This window comes from Euprymna scolopes, chromosome 3 (genome assembly GCF_053919585.1).
Source record: "Euprymna scolopes isolate OS-2025 chromosome 3, ASM5391958v1, whole genome shotgun sequence".
Classification (NCBI taxonomy): Eukaryota; Metazoa; Mollusca; class Cephalopoda; order Sepiida; family Sepiolidae; genus Euprymna; species Euprymna scolopes.
Genome location: NC_136484.1, coordinates 124,885,124 through 124,905,109, shown reverse-complemented (window position 1 = coordinate 124,905,109; position 19,986 = coordinate 124,885,124). Strand labels below are relative to the sequence as shown.

The following is a 19,986-nucleotide window of genomic DNA, read 5'->3' as shown; positions in this document are numbered from 1 at the left end:
TTAAACTTTAAGTGAAGCCATTATATATAAAAAAAATTTTATAAAATTAACAGTGGGTTCTCTACAGTGCAATGTAAATTACAATGTATTATAAACTGTCACTGTGGGGAGGCGTGTGAAGCTTCCTCCGGGTACACTGTGATGGGTCCACAACTAGAGCAAGCAATCCATCGATTTGATTGAAAAATGGGCGAGTTCACTGATGACCATAAAATATGGACGGGTGAAATTTTTGTTGATCCTCATTCAATCCTGGGCAACGTTGGGTCTCTCTGCTTGTCTTTATGTAAGTTATATATGTGTAATGTTTGTATATACAGGATTCACTCCTAAACTAATTATCCAATTGTTTTTTTGGCACAAGGGATCGTAATATGGGCTATATTTTGTTTTAGTTTTAATCTAAAGGGGGTAAGTAGAGGGTGGAAAAACTTTGAAAATTCAAGAATCTCTAATTTTTTATGAAAATTTAAACAAGTATTTGATATTAACTTAATATTTTCTAAACTTTCGGTTTTTAGATTAAGAAATATGGACACCTGTGTTAACTCAAACTTGTATTAAATTTGATCCATAATCATTAGAATAATGCAAGATGCATTGAATGTCAATTTCCTAAAACTCCTTCAGTAAATTTGAATCTTTTTTTTTTTTTTTAGTATCAAAATCATGCGACTAATTTTTATCCAAATTGGTACAAGGATTCTAGGCATACGATTTAATAGTATTATATCTTGATTCTAATCTTCATATGGGACATGAGTTGTGAAAAACTTCTGTTTGAAGAACTAGTTTTACAGATTTTGAGTCGGGTATTTCAGTAAAATCTATAAAATTAAATAACTAAAAATTTAAATTTAAAATTTCTAGTGGGGAGGTAAGCACTATGAAAGCCTGTACTTCATAACTTTAGGTGTTTAAGTTGTATTTTCACATCATTCTGTACAGAGTATATTTTCACTCCCCCTTGAATTATTTTATCTATGATTGTAATGATATTTAAACGATAAGTAATCGACATCTATATATATAAAAGCTAAACGTCTGTGTGTATGTATGTTTGTTTGTAACGCTAAAACTTTTGACAGACGGAACCAAACTTGACAAATTTGGTATCATATCGAAGCCCCATCACCCGGATGACAAATATCGAAATTTAACGTCAAACGGACCACTAGAAGTTGGTCAACTGATCAGTTATCTTCGAGGGGGGCCCCCAAAAAACCTGTCATTATCTATATATATAAAAGACAAATGTTTGTTTGTAACGCTAATACTTGAGATGAAAGATTCCTCTCCCCTAAGAATAAAACATATGTTCAATATCTGCTTTTGTTTTTTCATTGTTTATACGGTCCCGAGCAACGCCGGGTGCCCTGCTAGTAAAATTATAGATTCCAAAAATTTGGCAAACTTTACTGTATTAGATGCATAACTTCACAAAATTCAATCTTAAAGAGTCCATAACTTGTGTAATTTCTACTTTTACACAATATAGTTGGTTACTTGGAAATATTTTGGAGTCTGATTATTTTTTATTTACAAAATTCTGTAAATAATGGTTTCACTTAAAGTTTAAAATGCAGAAAGTCAAGTATCATGGTTCAATTGTACTCTAAAAAGAAATTCATTTCGGACACACTCTAATAAAGAATCTACTGTTGATTTTATAGGCAGAGCCTTTCTGCTTGAGCGGTGATAAAACTTCTCAAATGCACTTGTGATGTTAGGTTGTATACAAGTGTTGATTGGATGCAGAAATTTAAACGTTATGTGAACAAACAACTTGCTATCCAATACCCCACACAGGTTGCCCCTTACACTTAGGTTTATGCATTGTTTGGGATGAACAAGTTTTTAAAAAGTCTGAAAAAATAGTCTCATTATGAACTCTGTCTGGGATGAGTATCCTAACTAATAACATTTTAATACAATGAATAAATTCAGGAATTTATATTATCATTGTTAAAAAAAAAAAAAAAAAAAAAACTTTGTTTCCATCTGAGAATTTTCTTCACTTAAATTCTTCTGGTTTAAAGATGAAATAAACCAATTAGTGCGCAGTTTTTTTTCTTATGAACCATGCTATTTTTTTTTTTTTATTCATGTTTTTAAATTTATTTTTTGATAGGATTTTCATGTTAAAATTCAGTTTTACGTTTATTATGTTGTTGGGTGAAAGTACTGAATAATTTTAAAGCACTTTCGTATAAGAATAGATTTCTTGATTACTTTATTTCAGCATGGTCCCTATTCTGTATGCTTAAAACTCTTGTCAATAAAATGTTACATTTGAATAAAATTACTTCTAAAGATTGACTTGATTTATAGGATAGAACATTCATTTATACTATATATAAAAATGTTGATTCGTTATAAGAGCGATTTATCAAATATTTTTTGAACAAATTGAAATGGATTGCATACTTACGTTCTAGATTTTTACAGTATAATAAAAACTGGGACATTAGTGTTGCCAATAATGTTGTAATATTTGAAAGAATCTTTATGAATAACAATAGATATTTCTGAAAATATACAGATGTTGCTGAAATATGATTTATTATCCGTCTGTTCTTAAAAGAAGTATCATGGGCGTTAATGGTTTAAGACCTTAATTATAAATACTATTGTTGGTATCACTAGTTGTGAACATAAGATTTACAAAATGGCCGACCAGGAAATTCACATGTCTATTTCCTTGATGTACATTAAAGCATTTGCTTATCTGGTTACACTATTTGCTCTTGCTCTCGCCTAGATGCACTTCAAGTGCATCTGCTGCACTTGCTGCAACAATAATTGTGCTTTAAACTGATTTAGTTTCATAGGATGTAATCATTCATTATCAGTTTTTTTTGTTTGTTTTTGTTTTTGATTGCTAGTGTTTCATTGTTGTAAAAATGTTTATATTCAACAAGTTTGTCCATTTTAAAAATCTGTTCACATTTGACTAGAAAATATGCTCACTGACTTACTTTCATATAAGGTACCCCTTTATCCCGGAAAAAATACCACCCATGGAATCGTTAATAAAATTTCATAATCCTATTTTGCTATCAAATTATATTCAGTACAATTAAATTTCAGTCTGTCTTGCATATCCAAGTTTCGGTCCCGAATGTCCAACAGTCTGTTTTCTCTTGATCCAATGATATGCAGAGAAACTTTGGTAAGCGCTTCATCAGTAGATGTGATCCTGAATGGGTTTCACTCTTACCAGTTTAATCACAGAATGCCTATCAAAAAAATTCCCAGATTATTTAACTGAAGTTATCACAGTTAAAATCAGTAATACCAAGATAGGAGTGTTTCAGAGTTATTAACAATTTTGAATCTCCTATCCATATGTGCTCATTATTGAATGGCAATATAACTGTTGGATGTTCAGAACTGAAATCTGGTGGACAAGTTAGACATAGGCTGAAATTTCTTTGTATTTAATATAGTTGGATTGCAGGAAAGATTTTTTTTTATCTAACGATTGTATGGGAGTCTTTTTCTGGAAGGAAGGGCACCCTGTATTTGTCTATTTTATATGCTTATATTGATCCATTTAGTTTCATTGTCTTTTTATTTGTAGCAAAGTTAACGATTTTTTGTTTTATTTTTTCATTTAAATGTATTCATAACTATTCATAGTTTGTGTATAGTATATTGCTACATTGTGGCTGATGATAAAGTCGCATGGAAAAAGTCACAGAAAGCAAATCTCGCTTTGAGTTCAGAAAAAAGGGTTAATTTATTGTCACCGTTTTGTCCATAGCTAACAGTAACCTTTGAAAAAGTGATAATTCGACAGTAAATCTTCGGATGACTCTTTGCCCCCCCCCCCTCGTCCAAAAAAAAAAAAAATAACCAAGAAAATGCCACTTATGAGGTGATAAAATTAAGTCTTTTTTTGCAATCCAACCACATTTGGTACAAATTAACTCCAGTCTATGCCTGACTTATCCATGTTTAAATCATGAATGCTCAAGTTTTTGTTTTATCCCTGTCTTTTTTTTTTTTTTTTTTACTTGAGGGGATGGGGGGCACCACTTATCAAGGCCCGAAGCCACTCGAGGATAAGGGTTAATGAATGTAAGGTGGTAGTGAAGAAATCGTTAATGATGTAAATTGGGTGGAATTTGATTATTTTTGAGGAGGACTTAACAGGAATTTGTTTACATTAGATTTGAAGACTACTGTGTTGTATTTTGCCGGAAAGCATGCCAGTGAAACATTATTCCAAAGGTGGGTAGTTCTGAAAAGCTTTGTTCATGAAATTTGTGTTTACATTTAGGCACAGATAGTGAAGAAAATGATATAGTGGCTTTGACGAGTCAAGTATTTCTGTGAAAGCTTGGCAAGAGGGGACCATAGATTGGAGCTCAGACGGGCACTTGCTATGAAAATAATGATAGAGCAGAGACATGCTCGCGGCGTCTCTTCTGTAGAAAAGAGGCTACAAGGAAAAAAGAAGGGCATCACCTACAAGTTTCGAAGTTGGTTTTGAACTTTATCGAGGTAGATTGTCAATAACTCAGACACTTTTGGCACTGCTCCGAGTCAGGCTGTGATGACCTTCAGTTCGGGAATAGTTTATATTTATAGCACCACAGATTAAAATATTTTGGAATTTTAATTTTGGTGAGTGAAGCTCATTCAGGATCACACCCGACTGATGAGATGATCAGTGTTTTTCCCCCTCATCATTACACAATAAAACAATGATTGTATATTCCTAACTGAACCTTGGCTAACAAGTCTGGCATAGATTGAAGTTTATACCAAATATAGTTGAATTGCAGAAAGGATTTGGAATTTTATTAACGATTCCATGGGTGGCATTTTTTGTGGGCCACCTTGAAAGAATGACACAGAAACTATGCTAACATTGCTCTATGTCTGTTTTTCTTTTTTTCTTTTTTTTCTTGTTACTTTTTCCATGTGATTTTTTTTTTAATCTGAATTTCTAACATATCTACATTCCATTAAATACTAATTGACATATCGAAATGTGTTATTCATTAGGCTGAGGCATTGATTTCACATTAACCGTGACTCCTTAACACAAATAACGATTAAATGTTGCAACGTTTCATGTCTACTTACATGTATTTCAATTAATTTGTGTAAATTCACTTTAATTTTACAACAAAAAAAAAAAATAAACAGTTGGTCAAGTGTCGAAATTGATTAATATTCTGATTCTTTTTTTTTTTTTTTTTTTTTTTTGCTAAGGTCACAGTTTTGAATGAGTTGTGTTTTATTTTAACTTCATTACAGAGAAAGATGGGATGCTTCAAAAGTCGAAGCAGGACCATTTCAGACCCACTAGAGGATGCTGTTATCACTGCAAGTATATTAAGAAAGAAGTTTGTTATCTGAACAATGCACCTGCAATACTGTCTCCAAATCTGTCAACATTGAGCAGCAAAAAGAAACATCTCTCTTGATTCCAGATTAAAATGAAACCGAATTTTTTGTATCCTATATAGATTTTGTTTAAGAATTCTCAAAATAAAATACCAAAGTCAAAAAGGGGGGAAACATTTTCTTTATGCCTCGCATTGTAAAATATATATATATATAGGATTATTCAGACTGTTATTCACACTTTTGTTGCTATTTTCATAGTGTTTCGGCCAATGTAAGCTTTGACCTTCAAGTGCACCTTTTCGAACTTGGAAAAATTTATGGGAACTTATACAGAATTTTGAACTGAACTCTTCAATCTATAAAGGTAGATTGATTTTGTTCCATCGGCTATAACATAAAAATAAGATAAAAATTTATTTTAAATTATCACCTACTGTAACAAAGTTTCAATCTCCAGAAGATTGTCGCATCAATTAACAACCAGTTGTGACTCTCTTTTTTTTTTAATTTGATGGTTCAATCCTTACTATAGACGATATTACTTCAGAATAACAAAAATTAATACTTCTATCTGGTCATTGCTAATGAAACGAGAACAAGTTTAAGTTAAAGGGTTCAATTCAGAATTATGTATAGATATTCGAGTCTGAAAATATTTACGTGAAGATCATAGGTTTCATTAGCCAAAACGTAAAAATAACCAAAATAATCTAAATACATATAATCTTCATCTAAAAGAAATTTTCAAAACTTACGCGTAATCGTTTCATAAACTATTTTTTTTTTTTTTACGTAAGCTGTTTGATTTTGTTTTGTTTTTTTAATTAGATGATTGAAATTTGCTTTCAATAAATTACTTATTTACTGATTTAAAGAGATTGCATAGTTCTGTTTATCACTTGAGGTTTAAATGACATTTTTGCAGTCATAGAATGTTAGTTTTAATTAGTTTGATCATATCAATTACGGCAATTAAAGCGAAAGCTGTTGGTGCTAGCTTAAACTAAACATTTCTTGTATTTGGATTATTTGAAATATTAGCCATCATTAATATATTCACAACGTTGCGGTTGATGTAACCTCAGATTTTCTTGATTCATCTTTTTGAATTTTACAACCTAGTTGAATTTATTAATGTTGAACTCTGAAACTTCAACAGTATATTCAAAATAAAAAAAAAACAATTTTTTTTTTTTTAAACTAAAGTAAATAGCCATGACCAGCATTCATCTATAGAACTTTTAAGCAGAAGACAGTCATTTAGAAAGGATTTTTAACCAACAGTATTACCTGTTATGCTATTTGTCCATATAACACTCCCAGTCGTAATGGCTGACGAAATGAAAACAATTTATCTCTATGAATTAAATAAGCGGTTTGGGTCAAAAATTCAATAGAATTTCTTGAGTTTGACAAGGATTACAAAATTAAACTAAAAGTTTCTTGAGTTCGAAAATTTGTACAAGGATTACACCAGCCAGTTTAAAAAAAATACCTAACAATATGAGAATGGTAGTCTGAATATTCTAATTATTAATCCTCTAATTTTCGGAACAACACTTCTGGGTTTTTGTTTTTCCTATATTAGTACAAATTATTTTACAAATTTAAGAAACAAAAACAAAACTTTTAAACCATTTGATAAAACGACTAGTTTGTTTCATGCTATTAAACATTGCACTTACATTTTTACTCTACCATGCCTACAATCAAGTTATATATCTAATGCCGCCATCCCTATGACGGCAAAACGTGTCTAGATAATTTAATTTATAAATAAAAAAATATACAAACGTTTCCTATATAGGGAGTGACACAGTACAAGGGAAATAACTTCCAGCTTTTTAGTAAAAATGCTTCACTATAGATATTTGAATTCGACCAAAAATAGTGTATACATTTGTGATAAAATGTCCGTGTGATTCTAGTGAAAGATTTATGCTGTGATGCTAAAAAAAACTGGTTGTAGCTTCAAATTTCGCCCAGTGCAGCCACACTGAACCGTATGATGGTGAAGTGTGTGTATTAAAAGAAAACTGAAAATTGATATTGAATCTGTTCTTTAAGACTTTGAATAATAAAGATTTAACATAAACAATTTTAGGTTTTCTTTTTTCATTCTTGATATTCTAGATAAATTATGTAACTATATATATATATATATATATATATATATATATATATATATATATATACAGTGATGATCATATTTATTGGCACGGTAAAATAAGTTAAATTTTGTCTAATAAATTCTAAAAAAGGGATTAAATTAAAGAAAATAACAAAGTATATTATGTATTTTTAACTGGCCTTTCCGATGCAGCAATCGGATTTTAGAAAAAATAAATAACAAAGGAACAACAAACATAATTGCAAAAAACCCTTGTTCAAAATTATTGGCACGATTTATTTAATAATCAATTGTATAGCCTTTGGCCTTGATTACCTTCCTCAGTCGCTTTTCATAGTTTACAACCAAGTTGTTGCACTCTTCAGTAGTAATTTTAGCCCACTCTTCCTGACAATAATCCTCCAATTGAATAAGATTCTTAGGCTTCCTTTGCATTACCCTCAATTTTAATGTTCTCCATAAATTTTCAATTGGATTAAGGTCTGGGCTTTGTGATGGCCACTCCAAAACATTAATATGATTGTCCTCAAGCCATTTCTTAGTCAGTTTAGCTGAATGCTTTGGGTCATTATCTTGCATGAACCACCAACGACGACCAAGTGAGAGCTCTTTAGCAGAGTCTTTCAGGTTTTCATCCAATATTTTAACATAATCTTCCTTTTTATGCTACCTGTGACCTTAACAAGTCTCCCTGGTCCAGAGGCAGCAAAGGATCCCCAAAACATCAAACTGCCTCCACCGTGCTTCACTGTGGGTATGGTGTTCTTAGGCAGGAAAGCTTCGCCAGATTTTCTGTAAATATAAGACACTTTATTATGGCCAAATAACTCTATTTTCGTTTCGTCAGTCCATAGAACACGTTTCCAGAATGCAACATCTTTATCAATATGACGTTTTGCAAAGGCTAGCCTTGCTTTCAGGTGCATAGGCTTCAATAAGGGAGTCTTTCTCGGACGACGTGCTTTTAAACCAGCTCTCTTCAAAACTCTACCAACTGTATGTCGAGATACATTCACTCCAGAGGTGCTCTGTTCATCAATCTCCCCAACAGAGATCCTTGGGTTTTGTTTTACTTGTCGAACAATTTTCCGTTCATCTCTTGGGGAAAGAATCCTTTTTCTCCCTCTACCCTCTAAACTCATAACGTGGCCTTGCGATTTGAACTTGTTTATTATGGCTCTAACAGTGGATTTGGGAAGGTTTAGCTTCTTTGAAATCTTATCATAGCCCTCCCCATTGGTATGGCATGCTACAACAAGCTTCCTGACGTCTTCGCTGTGTTCCTTAGTTTTAACCATGGCGATTGAAAATTATAATTTAGTCACTTATAATAGTTAATAAATCGCTATCTAAAAATTATCTGAAAAAAATTATTCACTGAATTAGCATTAAACAAGCATAATATGGCTATAAAAAAGTTCAGAAAGCACGTAAACCGGAAATTGATTGATATTATACTGATACTAAAAGAAAAACAAAGCCGTGCCAATAATTTTGAACAAGGATTTTTTGCAATTATGTTTGTTGTTCCTTTGTTATTTATTTTTTCTAAAATCCGATTGCTGCATCGGAAAGGCCAGTTAAAAATACATAATATACTTTATTTTCTTTAATTTAATCCCTTTTTTAGAATTTATTAGACAAAATTTAACTTTTATTTTACCGTGCCAATAAATATGATCATCACTGTATATATATATATATATATATATATATATATTTCGGAATGTGAGATTATATAATTATTTCTGGTCAAACAATGTCGCAGCTCACAGGAGCTATAACAGCCATCAAACCGGAAGCCAAATACTTGAGTTTCGCCCTTATTTAGGCTCATCAGTTAGACATATACGAACTCGAGATTTGAAACCCAAGCCTCTTGCATGTGTGGCGAGTACTCTGCCACATGTTAGCATTGATATATATATATATATATATATATATCTCAATGTTAACATACATTCAGATGTCAGAAGTACTGTACAGGATGTCTGAAATCACTCTGCCACAGATTTGTCAATAGGTGATAGCAATGGCACAGCGTGACGAGCAGAGCAACAATAATAGCCATCTATTTAGACATCAAAAGGTGCCACAGCGACTACCATCCCACAAGACCTTTGCCATTGGCTTTGGATGAACACTAGTATTCTTGCCCGTGTTGGTGGAATGAGTCTGTCAAAAACATGACCCTTCTGGCACCAAAAGGAAAACCTTCAAGCAGTCTGAACTCCCTTAAAGAGTGGGTAACACTCAACTCTACCCAAATGAAGGTCATCAAAACACTTGACAACCTACACAAGTGGGGCTATGTACAGGGCACTCGGTGTCGCTGAAGCACCAACGTGTAGACTCTCACCCATACTCTTACCATACCATAGGACTGTTCCTAAGTGAAGCATACTACGATGCGATGCAGATGTGAGGGAGGCTTCTGATACTGCCCAACGCTGGACCTCGAGATTGAGTAAAACGCTATGATTAGTAATCAAACCATCATATTGTTTTAATACATAAAGTTGTTCAATTTGAAGATAGAAGCAGAATTCACACTTGAAGTGTTTTTTATTTTTCTGTACATTTTTAATTGGCTTGAAGAAATGAATTTCAGAATTCACTGATTATTTGTATCACTATTTGAAATAGAACATTGTTTAAAAATTGTAATTCTTCACTAAAACAACAATTGGTGATAGCCTATATGCATTCTAAAAGGTGAATGTAGGTATTGTAAGTAAATTTTTATTACTAACAATATATAGTCTAACATAAAACGTAAGTTCATATTAATGGTATCACTTTTGACCGGCTTGATCCTGTTGTTAGTATTGGTTTCCCCAATACCTTATGAAATCGGGTGCTAATAGGAGGGAACTTGCCTGATACCTGGTGTAGTATTTACCCTTGGTGGTTTGAGCCATCTTTCTCCTTTGGAGTCAGTTTTTAGCGAATATTAAATTTGCAAGCGATCCCCAGTTGCTTGTATATCCTGATCATGGAAGATGACAACATTCGTTTTTGCAGTTACTTTTTACAAGGTATTGCTGTCCTATATACAGCGCCTGGTATTCCCAAATAGTGACCTATATAGTACTATTTAGGTACGGTGTTGCTTAACTTCGGTGATCTCAAATTGTCTAATCATTTCATTTGTGATTAGGATATGATAAATGCTAAGTTGAGAATTATAGTCTACTTAATTTTCTTTTAATAGGATCAAAAAACACTGACTATTCACCCTTGGTGGGTAGGTGTAGCTGTGTTTCTATTTTAGAGGGAGTTTCTAGGTCTTATTTTAATAGGACCATAAAGCACTGTTCTTAACTGATTTTGTAGTTAAAATTTTAACAACTTGCAACAAGTATTTTTAGCACCACTGAATTTAATTTGTATTATTCGAACTATTCTCATTTTCGTTTGATGTAATCTGACTTTCAGGTGCATCTGTTTAGAACTTGGGAATCTTTGAACTCAAGAACTTGTATGGAATCTATGAAGAAAGTTACATTGTTTGAAACGTAAATATAACACTATGAGAATATTAGTCTGAATAATCCAATAATACAAACTCTTAATCTCACGAAAATTCTGGAAAAAAAAAATAGATTTCATGTAGGGCATTAAATTTGGTATAAGAAATCTTACAGAACTTATCAAAATGATTCTTTAAGTTTTAACATAAAAATGAAAGCATTTTCAATTTAGCAGATTTTACTGTTTCTTGAAGGTATTTTTTTCATGGTTTTTATTTTCAAAGAAAAAGATTCTAAAATCTTAGATTATTTAAACATTCAGTTAAAAAAAAAAACTTTAATTTTATGCGTAGTTTCATCTAACAAAACAGAGGCAAAAGTCAGGCTTTAAAAAACTGATTTAAAAGATAATATATGAGAAAGTAGGTATTTGAAAATAGCTGCAATTTTATTATTTCCCTGTACAATTGTAATATCAGCTTCTTTGATGTGTTAGCTTGTTCAACTGTCTATTTGTCTGTTTTCTGGTAATCTATTTTCTCTTGTCGCTTTTTGCAATTTTCATTACTGTTTACCTTTTTGTAACCACACGATTAATCTTGAAACTGAAAATTAGAGGGTGTCAAAGATCATGTATACAAACAAAACAATCTTGTAGTCTATATGCCAAATTAGATATGGATATAATTCATGAATATATTGTGATGCTTTTCAATTTGATGATGCATTAATAAATTTTTAATATTAATAAAAAGGAAAAAAAAATTGTAATAAAAATAAACGTACATCTTACAATTTTCATAAATTGCAATGTAACATCGACTACTTTGAGGTTTTAATTAAGCTGAATAAATAATTATGAAGTAATAAACAAGCAAGCAGTGTATATTGTTTCTTGTAGGAGTAAGAACACTGAATTAGCACTGGTGAGACACATAAGGACTCAATCGCTATAATCGTTCCATAGAGCTTAAGTGTTGTGAACTTAACCTCCCAGCATCAAATCTAACACAAGATGGGTCAAATGTTCTGCAGCCGGATTGACTACACTGTGGAATCTGTTTGAGGAAATCCTTCTATAGCACTAATAAAGTGACATGGAGAAACTCCAAATAGCTGGAAGCTTGAAAAAGAACTATATCATAGAAGCTGACCAACTCTGATCGGGTTACGTGGATAGAGATTTTAATACCATATGATTCCAAGAACATCACTGTGTCCAGGTGAACACGAGATATATTTACAGCTACTTATACCAATTAAATAGTAACATTGATTTTAATTGATTACATATTTACATACGCCTTAAAACTGGGAATATTTCTTTGGAATTTCTTTAAATAAATCTTATATCCTGATCGATCATGTATTCCTAACAGATATTTTTATTTAAATAAAAACTGAGTTAGGCTAGTTTTATTTACCCACCTCCTTGTGAAGGCTGAATGTGAGTCAAAATCTAGCTTCATATGATGTGCCATTACTGACCACCACACGGCTATTCAGTCAGTAAAAAAAAATTTCTCACATCACGGATGAGATTTCCCACATAGAATGAGTACATATTCTTATCTATACTCCTTTATATTTTTTGTTTTTTTTGTATCGATATTAATATCAAAAACCCTTTTTATTTATTTAAAAAGAAAATACAACTTTTATATACAAGTCGTGGAATTGCATTCATTTGCAAAAGATTTAGCTAATTTAAATATTCTTTTAAACATTCATTTTAATTAATTCCCTATCAGTTTTTTTCGGTTTTCTTATGGTATGATCATTTTTAACTATTACGCGCAATTATATTCATGCAGATATTCTACATGATTTCTACTTGCATAATATTTGCACAAAAAGCTTATAGTAAACACAAACCTCTTTTATTTATTTATATATATATATATAAAATTTGTTTTAAAAATTTTGCCTACCAAACTCCTGTCCGTTTTTAGTATACAGACATGAAACTTCGAATACAGGGTATTCGAACCCATGCAAAACTTTATATTTGGATTTTAGCCAGGGAAAATCTGAAAATCTAAAAAAAAAAAAAAAAAAAAAAAAAATGGAATTTACTAGGTGAAGGTCGAACAACAGCATTATAAATATGCATGTATAACGTAATAGCTATTGATTCATGTTTAAATTTTTAGCCTTGCAGCAAACATGTCTTCATAGCTCAGGCATTAAAATAAAAAATCGTAAGCTAAACGTCTTGGTTTTGATTCTCATTGGTTGCACACAAGTCATTTTTTAAACTTTTTAAATCATTGCTATATGTTAGGTCTAATATAATAAATACGAAATCTGCATTAATCAAAAAATCATTTTACGACTGGGTAATGCCGGGCGGCCTGCTAGTCCTTTATAAAAAAAAGGAAATCTTTAAGAATGTAAGCTATCAAATGCATCTTTTTTGTCGAATTTTTTTATCACAAATAAAATTTTGATTATATTTTTCTAGAGTTCAAGATTAAGTTTCTAAATACAATTGCATAACTAAAGATTTTTAGTTTATTCATTAAATTCAAACACTTTTTAGTAAGAGGATTTTCAATCAAATTTTCTTTTGTCATATTTAACTATGAATGAAATTTGACACCCTTTTTTTTTTTTTTATAAATATCCGCATGTTTATAAACCATTTCACTCACAATATATTAAAAAAAAAAATGGGACGGTCAAACTATGTTTATGTACAGTCCACTTCCTTGACCTTGAATTTAAATTTCGTTTTAATCTTGGATTGATTTAAAAGAAAAAACAAAAAAACTGAGGCACTGTTTTCCCCATATTTGCATGCCTCTTCCTCAATCTCCACCTTCTATTGGCACTATTCCACTAAACCTACCTCCTTGAGTCACTATTATCGTGGTTAAAATGCAGTGCACCTTTTCAACACTTGAATCGGGGGAGGATGGATGAAAATGATATTTTTTTCCTTTTTATCAACAATATTTTTGTTTTGTTCTCCAATGCCTCAGCTTGAGTAAATGCGGAAAAGCACTATAACAAGTTTTCCATTTTTTTTTTTTTTTTTTTTTTTTTTTTTAGTATTTGTTTTTGTTTGTCTTAAAAGGTCATCTTGATATCACTTTATATGATCTATCACAATTTTTTTTTTCTTTTCAATACTTTCAGCATCTTCTGTGAAATGTTTTGCAAATGCTATGTTCATAACCACCTATCATTATTACACCGGTTTACTCTATAATTATAAGATTGTTTTCTTTGAGACGATTATGCTAACTTATTTTTACCAATTTTCATATGAATTCAGATTTCCAAGCAGATTTGCTTCATATGAAGATTTTTTTTTTTTTTTTTTTTTTTTTTTTTTTTTTTTTACTTTCATGTGCCCCGGTTTTACTATAATGCATAAATTCATAATACTATCCATGGTTGCCTAGCAATCATTTTTATATGAATATAAAACAATGAAATTTGTAAAAAGAATGAAATGAATAAAATTAAAACGGCAGTTAATGAAGCATATATTTCCAAAGTATGAAGGCGCGAAAGATATATAAATTATTTGTGATTAAGTTGAGGCAGTTGTTTTTCCAGTTGGAGAAAAGGAAGTAAATGTATGAAGTATTTTAGTCCTGTATTACCACGGTGTTCGTATTTGTAGTATCACATCGCACTTCAGCAGTTTTGTTTCTTCCAGCTCGTAGCTAAGGGAGGCCACCGAAAACGCGTTGCATTCTCTGTATAGATCATTCGTCAAATGAGGTTTCGTTTGGTTTTGTTTACGGCATATCAACCTTTTTCAGTCTATTTAATGCAGAATCAAATAAAGAAAATTTTTATGCTTCAAGTCGTTTATATCTTCAAATATTTATTTACGGTGTTTAGTTCGGTTGTTTTGTAGAGAAAAATGGTTTTTGTTTTTGGCTTTGCAGAACATGATTGACTTGGAAACGGAAAAGAAAAAAAAAACATCAATCTTTGAATTTGTCAGGAAGTCTATATTTTCAATTTGTGGCATGTTACTTGATATGATGGTTCTTAAATTTTTTTTTTTTTTTTACTCTTGTTCATTTCAACAAGACACTGTGTTCGCATTTGTAGCATCGTATCTCAGTTCAGCAGTTTTTTCTTCCAGCTTGTAGTTAAAGGAAGTCGCAGAAAATGCATAACATTCTCTATATAGATCATCCGTCGAATACTTTTATTGAAAATTTGGATCGTGAGTGTTTGAGTTTAGCAGGAAAAAAAGTTTTAGTCTATGGAAATAGTTGTAGACTCATGTGGCTTTTATAATTTTATCTTAATCTAGTTAGAGCCCCTTGCTGTGCAACATTGTGATAGCTTTTTTAGACTCCATTTTGAGGCATGTCTTATTTGTTAGTCCTTGCGCTATTGGTTATAAATTCTAATTTACACCTGTGGAACTGTCTTCCGCTTTCCTGCTTTCCAGCTGACTACAATCTGATTGTCTTCAAGTCCAACGTAAACAAGTTCTTGATGAGCTGTTCCACTTAAGTTAAAAAATTTCATAAATTTCCATTACTAACGATTACTATATATATATATATATATATATATATGCATCTGGACTATTTGTGTTGCTATGGAAGCCATTCATTACTAATTTTGATCGTTTAAAAACGATTAATAATGAAATGTAGTATACTTATAAAGAGCCTCACATAGTTGGCATCTCTAATGTAAACATTTGTTAATCACAAACTTTGAAAGAAATGTTGGGAATCTTATTTTTCTTGGGATTTTCAACAATAATCCATGCAAATAATTATCAATCTTAAATTTGGTCAAAAACAAGTGTTTGCAATTTAAAAAAAAAAAAAAAAATGCCATTTTGAAATATCAAGTCAGTTCAGACTCTTGGAGGAAAGAAAGAGTTTTCCAATAAATTTAACAAATCACTTTTATGCATTCATGATCATAACTTCAGACAAAATTCTGAAGTAATAACGGAAAATTTAAATAGTTGCAAAGAATTAACATTTTTGCACCTTTTCATATTTTAACCCTCCCCAAAGGGAAAAATAATTTTCTGCAAATCTGCTCAAATCAGTTTCTTGTATTCATTGTCATAACTTTATGCAATATTTTGCTAAAAAAAAAAATAATTCATTAATTTTTTTTAGAAAATCAGGAGACAAACAAGATCATGAATTAACAATGAGAATAGCATGTCTTTTCAATACCAGGAGGCGAAGGTTAAATGATAATGAGTGAAAAAGAATCCTGTATCTGTAATCAGCATCACAAAATTACTTTAGAACACATTTTGTTTTTGTTTATTTATTATTTTTTTTTTTTTGTCAACCAGATAGTCTTGTTTTCACTGTAAAAGTGAGAATGTGTGTTAGAGGACACTTCTTAACCTATATACTCAACGAATTTTTTATCTACAGACTTGAAATCTGATATATAAAGTATTCAGAGGGATCGAAATTGAAAAATTGGTACATGGGAGGTCATTGGATTTTTATCTCTTCAACTGTTTTATGACTGCACATGTGTGGTTGTGAAACCTGACATCTTCCTTATGTTAGGTATAAGTTGGTTTGAAAATATTCTTTAAAGATTATGTCAAGCTGGCCTAATGGTTATCGTATTTGAATCACTGTCTTTAGGTTTTTGTTTCGGTCTCAGAGTATTCTTTTTTTATTTACAAGTACACTAATTTATTGCGAACTATTATCCTCATCTTTCTTAGTTTTTCACAATGTTTCGGCCAACTATTCCTCTGGCCTTTGTCAGGTGGTAATCACGACGGGATAGGAACTCTGAATCTTCTAACTGCAATTACTGACATCCATAGTTGTTGCAGTTTCACGACGTTTTGGCCAAGTAAGCCTTTGGCCGGCTATCCCGTTGTGGTTACCACCTGACGAAGGCCAGAGGAATAGTTGGCCGAAACGTCGTGAAACAACCAAGAAAGATGAGGATAATAGTCCGCAATAAATAAATTAATTAAATGATACTCTTCTAAATAATGAATTCCAATTGAATAATATATAAGAAGTGAACTATTTAGAAAAAAAAATAAAAAAATACTCGCATGCACATGTCTATTTCTTTTCGTTTGTTTTATTTCATGGTTTGAAAGGAATTTAACATTACGTTTAATACCGGGAAACGCCGGGCACATCTTCTAGTGCCTTATATCTTCTGTCATGAATTATCCAAAACTATATGATTTCAAAGTTGTCACATCATCCTTTCGGTAATTAATATTTAGTAATTTTCTTATAATGAACAATATACCTCTAACTATTTGTATGTAACGGTTTTAGGCTGTTTTTTGTTTGTTTTTGTTTTTTAACAGTTGATTTTTCTTTGCAACTACATTCATTATTTTCTATACTTGCATAATTGTATTTTCGCATCCAATATTTACCCAATCACATACAAACATAATGTGAATGTATCTGATTAGATGCATATGTTAATATGGATGCATATCTAAATATCTTGAATTTTAAAATACACATTTATTTTTATGTTCGAATTAACTTCAAATCCGTTTCCGTATTACAGAAATTCGTGTTTAGAACACTTCACTCTTCACATCAACAAATTGTTTTTTTGTTTTGTTTCGCTCACAACTTCTCCAAATTTAGGTTTTTATTCACTTCATTTTTATCGGTGGGGCATTAGAATACACCGACTGTCCCCCCCCCCCCCCTGCAGAGGGTAAAAGTCCGTCAATGGGGGTCCTGGATATGACCTTAAACTATATCCAGTGGTGAGGGCCCCAGCTTGCGGGCTTTGGGGAGTGTGGAGCCACCCTTTAATTACCATTGCTCCCAGGTCCACTCTGACCCGGAGTGGTAGTACCTGTTAGGGTCCCAACTATGGGTTAAATAGAAACCGACTTGAAAACAACAAATATATTCTATGAAAAATTTATTCTTCAAAATCTTTGGATCCGGCATTAAATAACCTGAAAAGGGTTGATATGCCGTAAAACAAAAACAACCAATCACTTCATTTTTATGTTCATGTATGATAGTGAGGTTGAAGATTTTTTTTTTTTTTCTGGTCGTTTATAAACGTATGAGACCAGACATTAGTCCTGAAAACAATAGCGAAGAGTAATTGCAAAGTATATGAAGAACATCAATTTAAGCATGTTAATCTGTTTAACATCTTTATTGATAGCTATTAAGGGAGCCCTAGCAAACTGTACGCATGCTTTCATATTCTGAAGTTGTTGAATTATGAGGAGTCTTAATAAGCATCTATTGTATAGGAAAAATAATTAAAAATTTTCTGTGTGTGACGCAGTTTCTCAGCCTACAGGCAATCCACCCAGGCAAGTAAGGTACCAAAATGATGCTTAAGACCCAGCGGATGTTTTAGTGCTATTTATATCCATGTTTGGTGTATGGAAATGAAAAAAAAAATAACGATTTACTAAGTTTTATTTACTGGATATTTTTCCGGTACAAAGACTCAAGTTTGCCCAGCTGGGCAAACTTTGGTTCTTGTAGTTTAAAATCAGCATATATTTTTAATAGATCACTCCAAATAAATATCAAACCTTTGCTTTATTTGAACAGTGTTTTGCAATCAGAAACTGATGCATTAGCAACAGACAGAATTTAGATTTTCCTGTTTTGAAAAATAGCTTCACTTAAATAACTAATTTATAAATTAATAATCTGATAGGCCTTAAATTTGTTAGCTACCATTTGGAGGTTACTACTTTATAAAAGCCACGGGTTATTTATTTTTTAGTGATGCTATCTATGATACGTATATGCTAGACTAGGGACTTGTGATGTGTCGTGTAGAAACTGGTTAAAGATGAGTGAAATACAAGTTTTAAATTAGCTAAGTGAAGCAATCGATCTATATCCTATAGAAAGTCTCTGGGATGTATTTAAACTTATAATTCATCAGAGGAATTCTAAGTGTCAATGTTAAGATGATTTGTCAAGAGGAGTGCAATAAAATTAGTCACTTTGTAACTGAGCAATCAATGACACGTTATTAAATGTGGTTTATGTTCGCCTTTTGTTTTATTTGCTAATATATTCCTCTATAGACTTACATTAGGATATTTTAAGTATTTAAGATTGTTATATATATATATATATATATATATATATATATATATATATATATATATATATATGAAGTTAGACTGTGATAGCATTGCATCTAATGAATCGATATTTGATTCAGACTACCCTTTTGCAAACTTGTTCCCGTGTAATTAGTGAATGCAGTTTCTAGACTTTTGCTTATGTGCTCTCTCCACCCTAGAAATAATGGAGTGTGCAAAGTATCTGTATTCAGTCCACTCTTATTTATAATTGTCCTTAATGAGCTAACAAAAACCTGCAGAAATGGTGCTCTATAGGGATTCTGTATACAAATAAGGTTATCACAACCTCCACTGTGACAAGTATAACATTTAACAGGTGGAAATCGGTGCTTGAAAGAGTTAATAATGAAGCATATATCTTACTAAAGAGATATGTTCTACAAGGCAAGGACTCATGTATCTCTAAGTTTTGAATTAGTTCAAATGCTATAAAATGCAGAACATGCAGCTAATTTCATTAGTAGCACCTGCCGAAATCTGACACCAGAGGGTCAAATTTACCTACTGAGGTAACACAATTGATTCTAGTGGGTAAACTGACATAAATATAAGACGGTATATGTATATCTGCCACATAGAAAGTCTTTAGGAAGTTGTCAATAATTTCACAAAACTCGTGGATCATGACCTGTGCGAGAATGAAAGCATACGACACTGGTCTGACCTGTTGTTTTGTATGGCTTCAAAACATGTTCAACGATGAAGTGGCATGATCCTGGCTCTACTCCATGACAAAATATGTTGCAAAAGCCACATGAGAGGCCACTTAAAACATGGAGAGGATTAATTGATGACTTGATCTCACACCGATATTTGCTTCTGGCTAGCCATTGAATTACAGGAATTTTCAATCTGAAATAAAGTGCCAATCGATTTCATATTTTCTCAAACCAGGTATTTTCTTTAGAAAATCAAAAAAAATATAG

At 31.6% G+C, this 19,986-nt stretch overlaps 1 protein-coding gene across 26 annotated transcripts in view; it reads left to right on the top strand.

The window, feature by feature from the left end:
- LOC145258350 (cGMP-dependent 3',5'-cyclic phosphodiesterase-like) overlaps window positions 1-19,986 on the top strand; it is an 889,144-nt gene that overhangs the window by 606,630 nt on the left and 262,528 nt on the right. For 17 of the 26 annotated variants that reach the window (XM_080116605.1, XM_080116604.1, XM_080116599.1 and 14 more), the window contains one exon: window positions 5,272-5,340. The exons of the other annotated variants lie outside the window; for them this stretch is intronic. In XM_080116605.1, coding sequence (XP_079972731.1) covers window positions 5,272-5,340 — 69 coding nt within the window. The remainder of the gene's footprint in view (window positions 1-5,271; window positions 5,341-19,986) is intronic. 26 annotated transcript variants of the gene reach the window in all.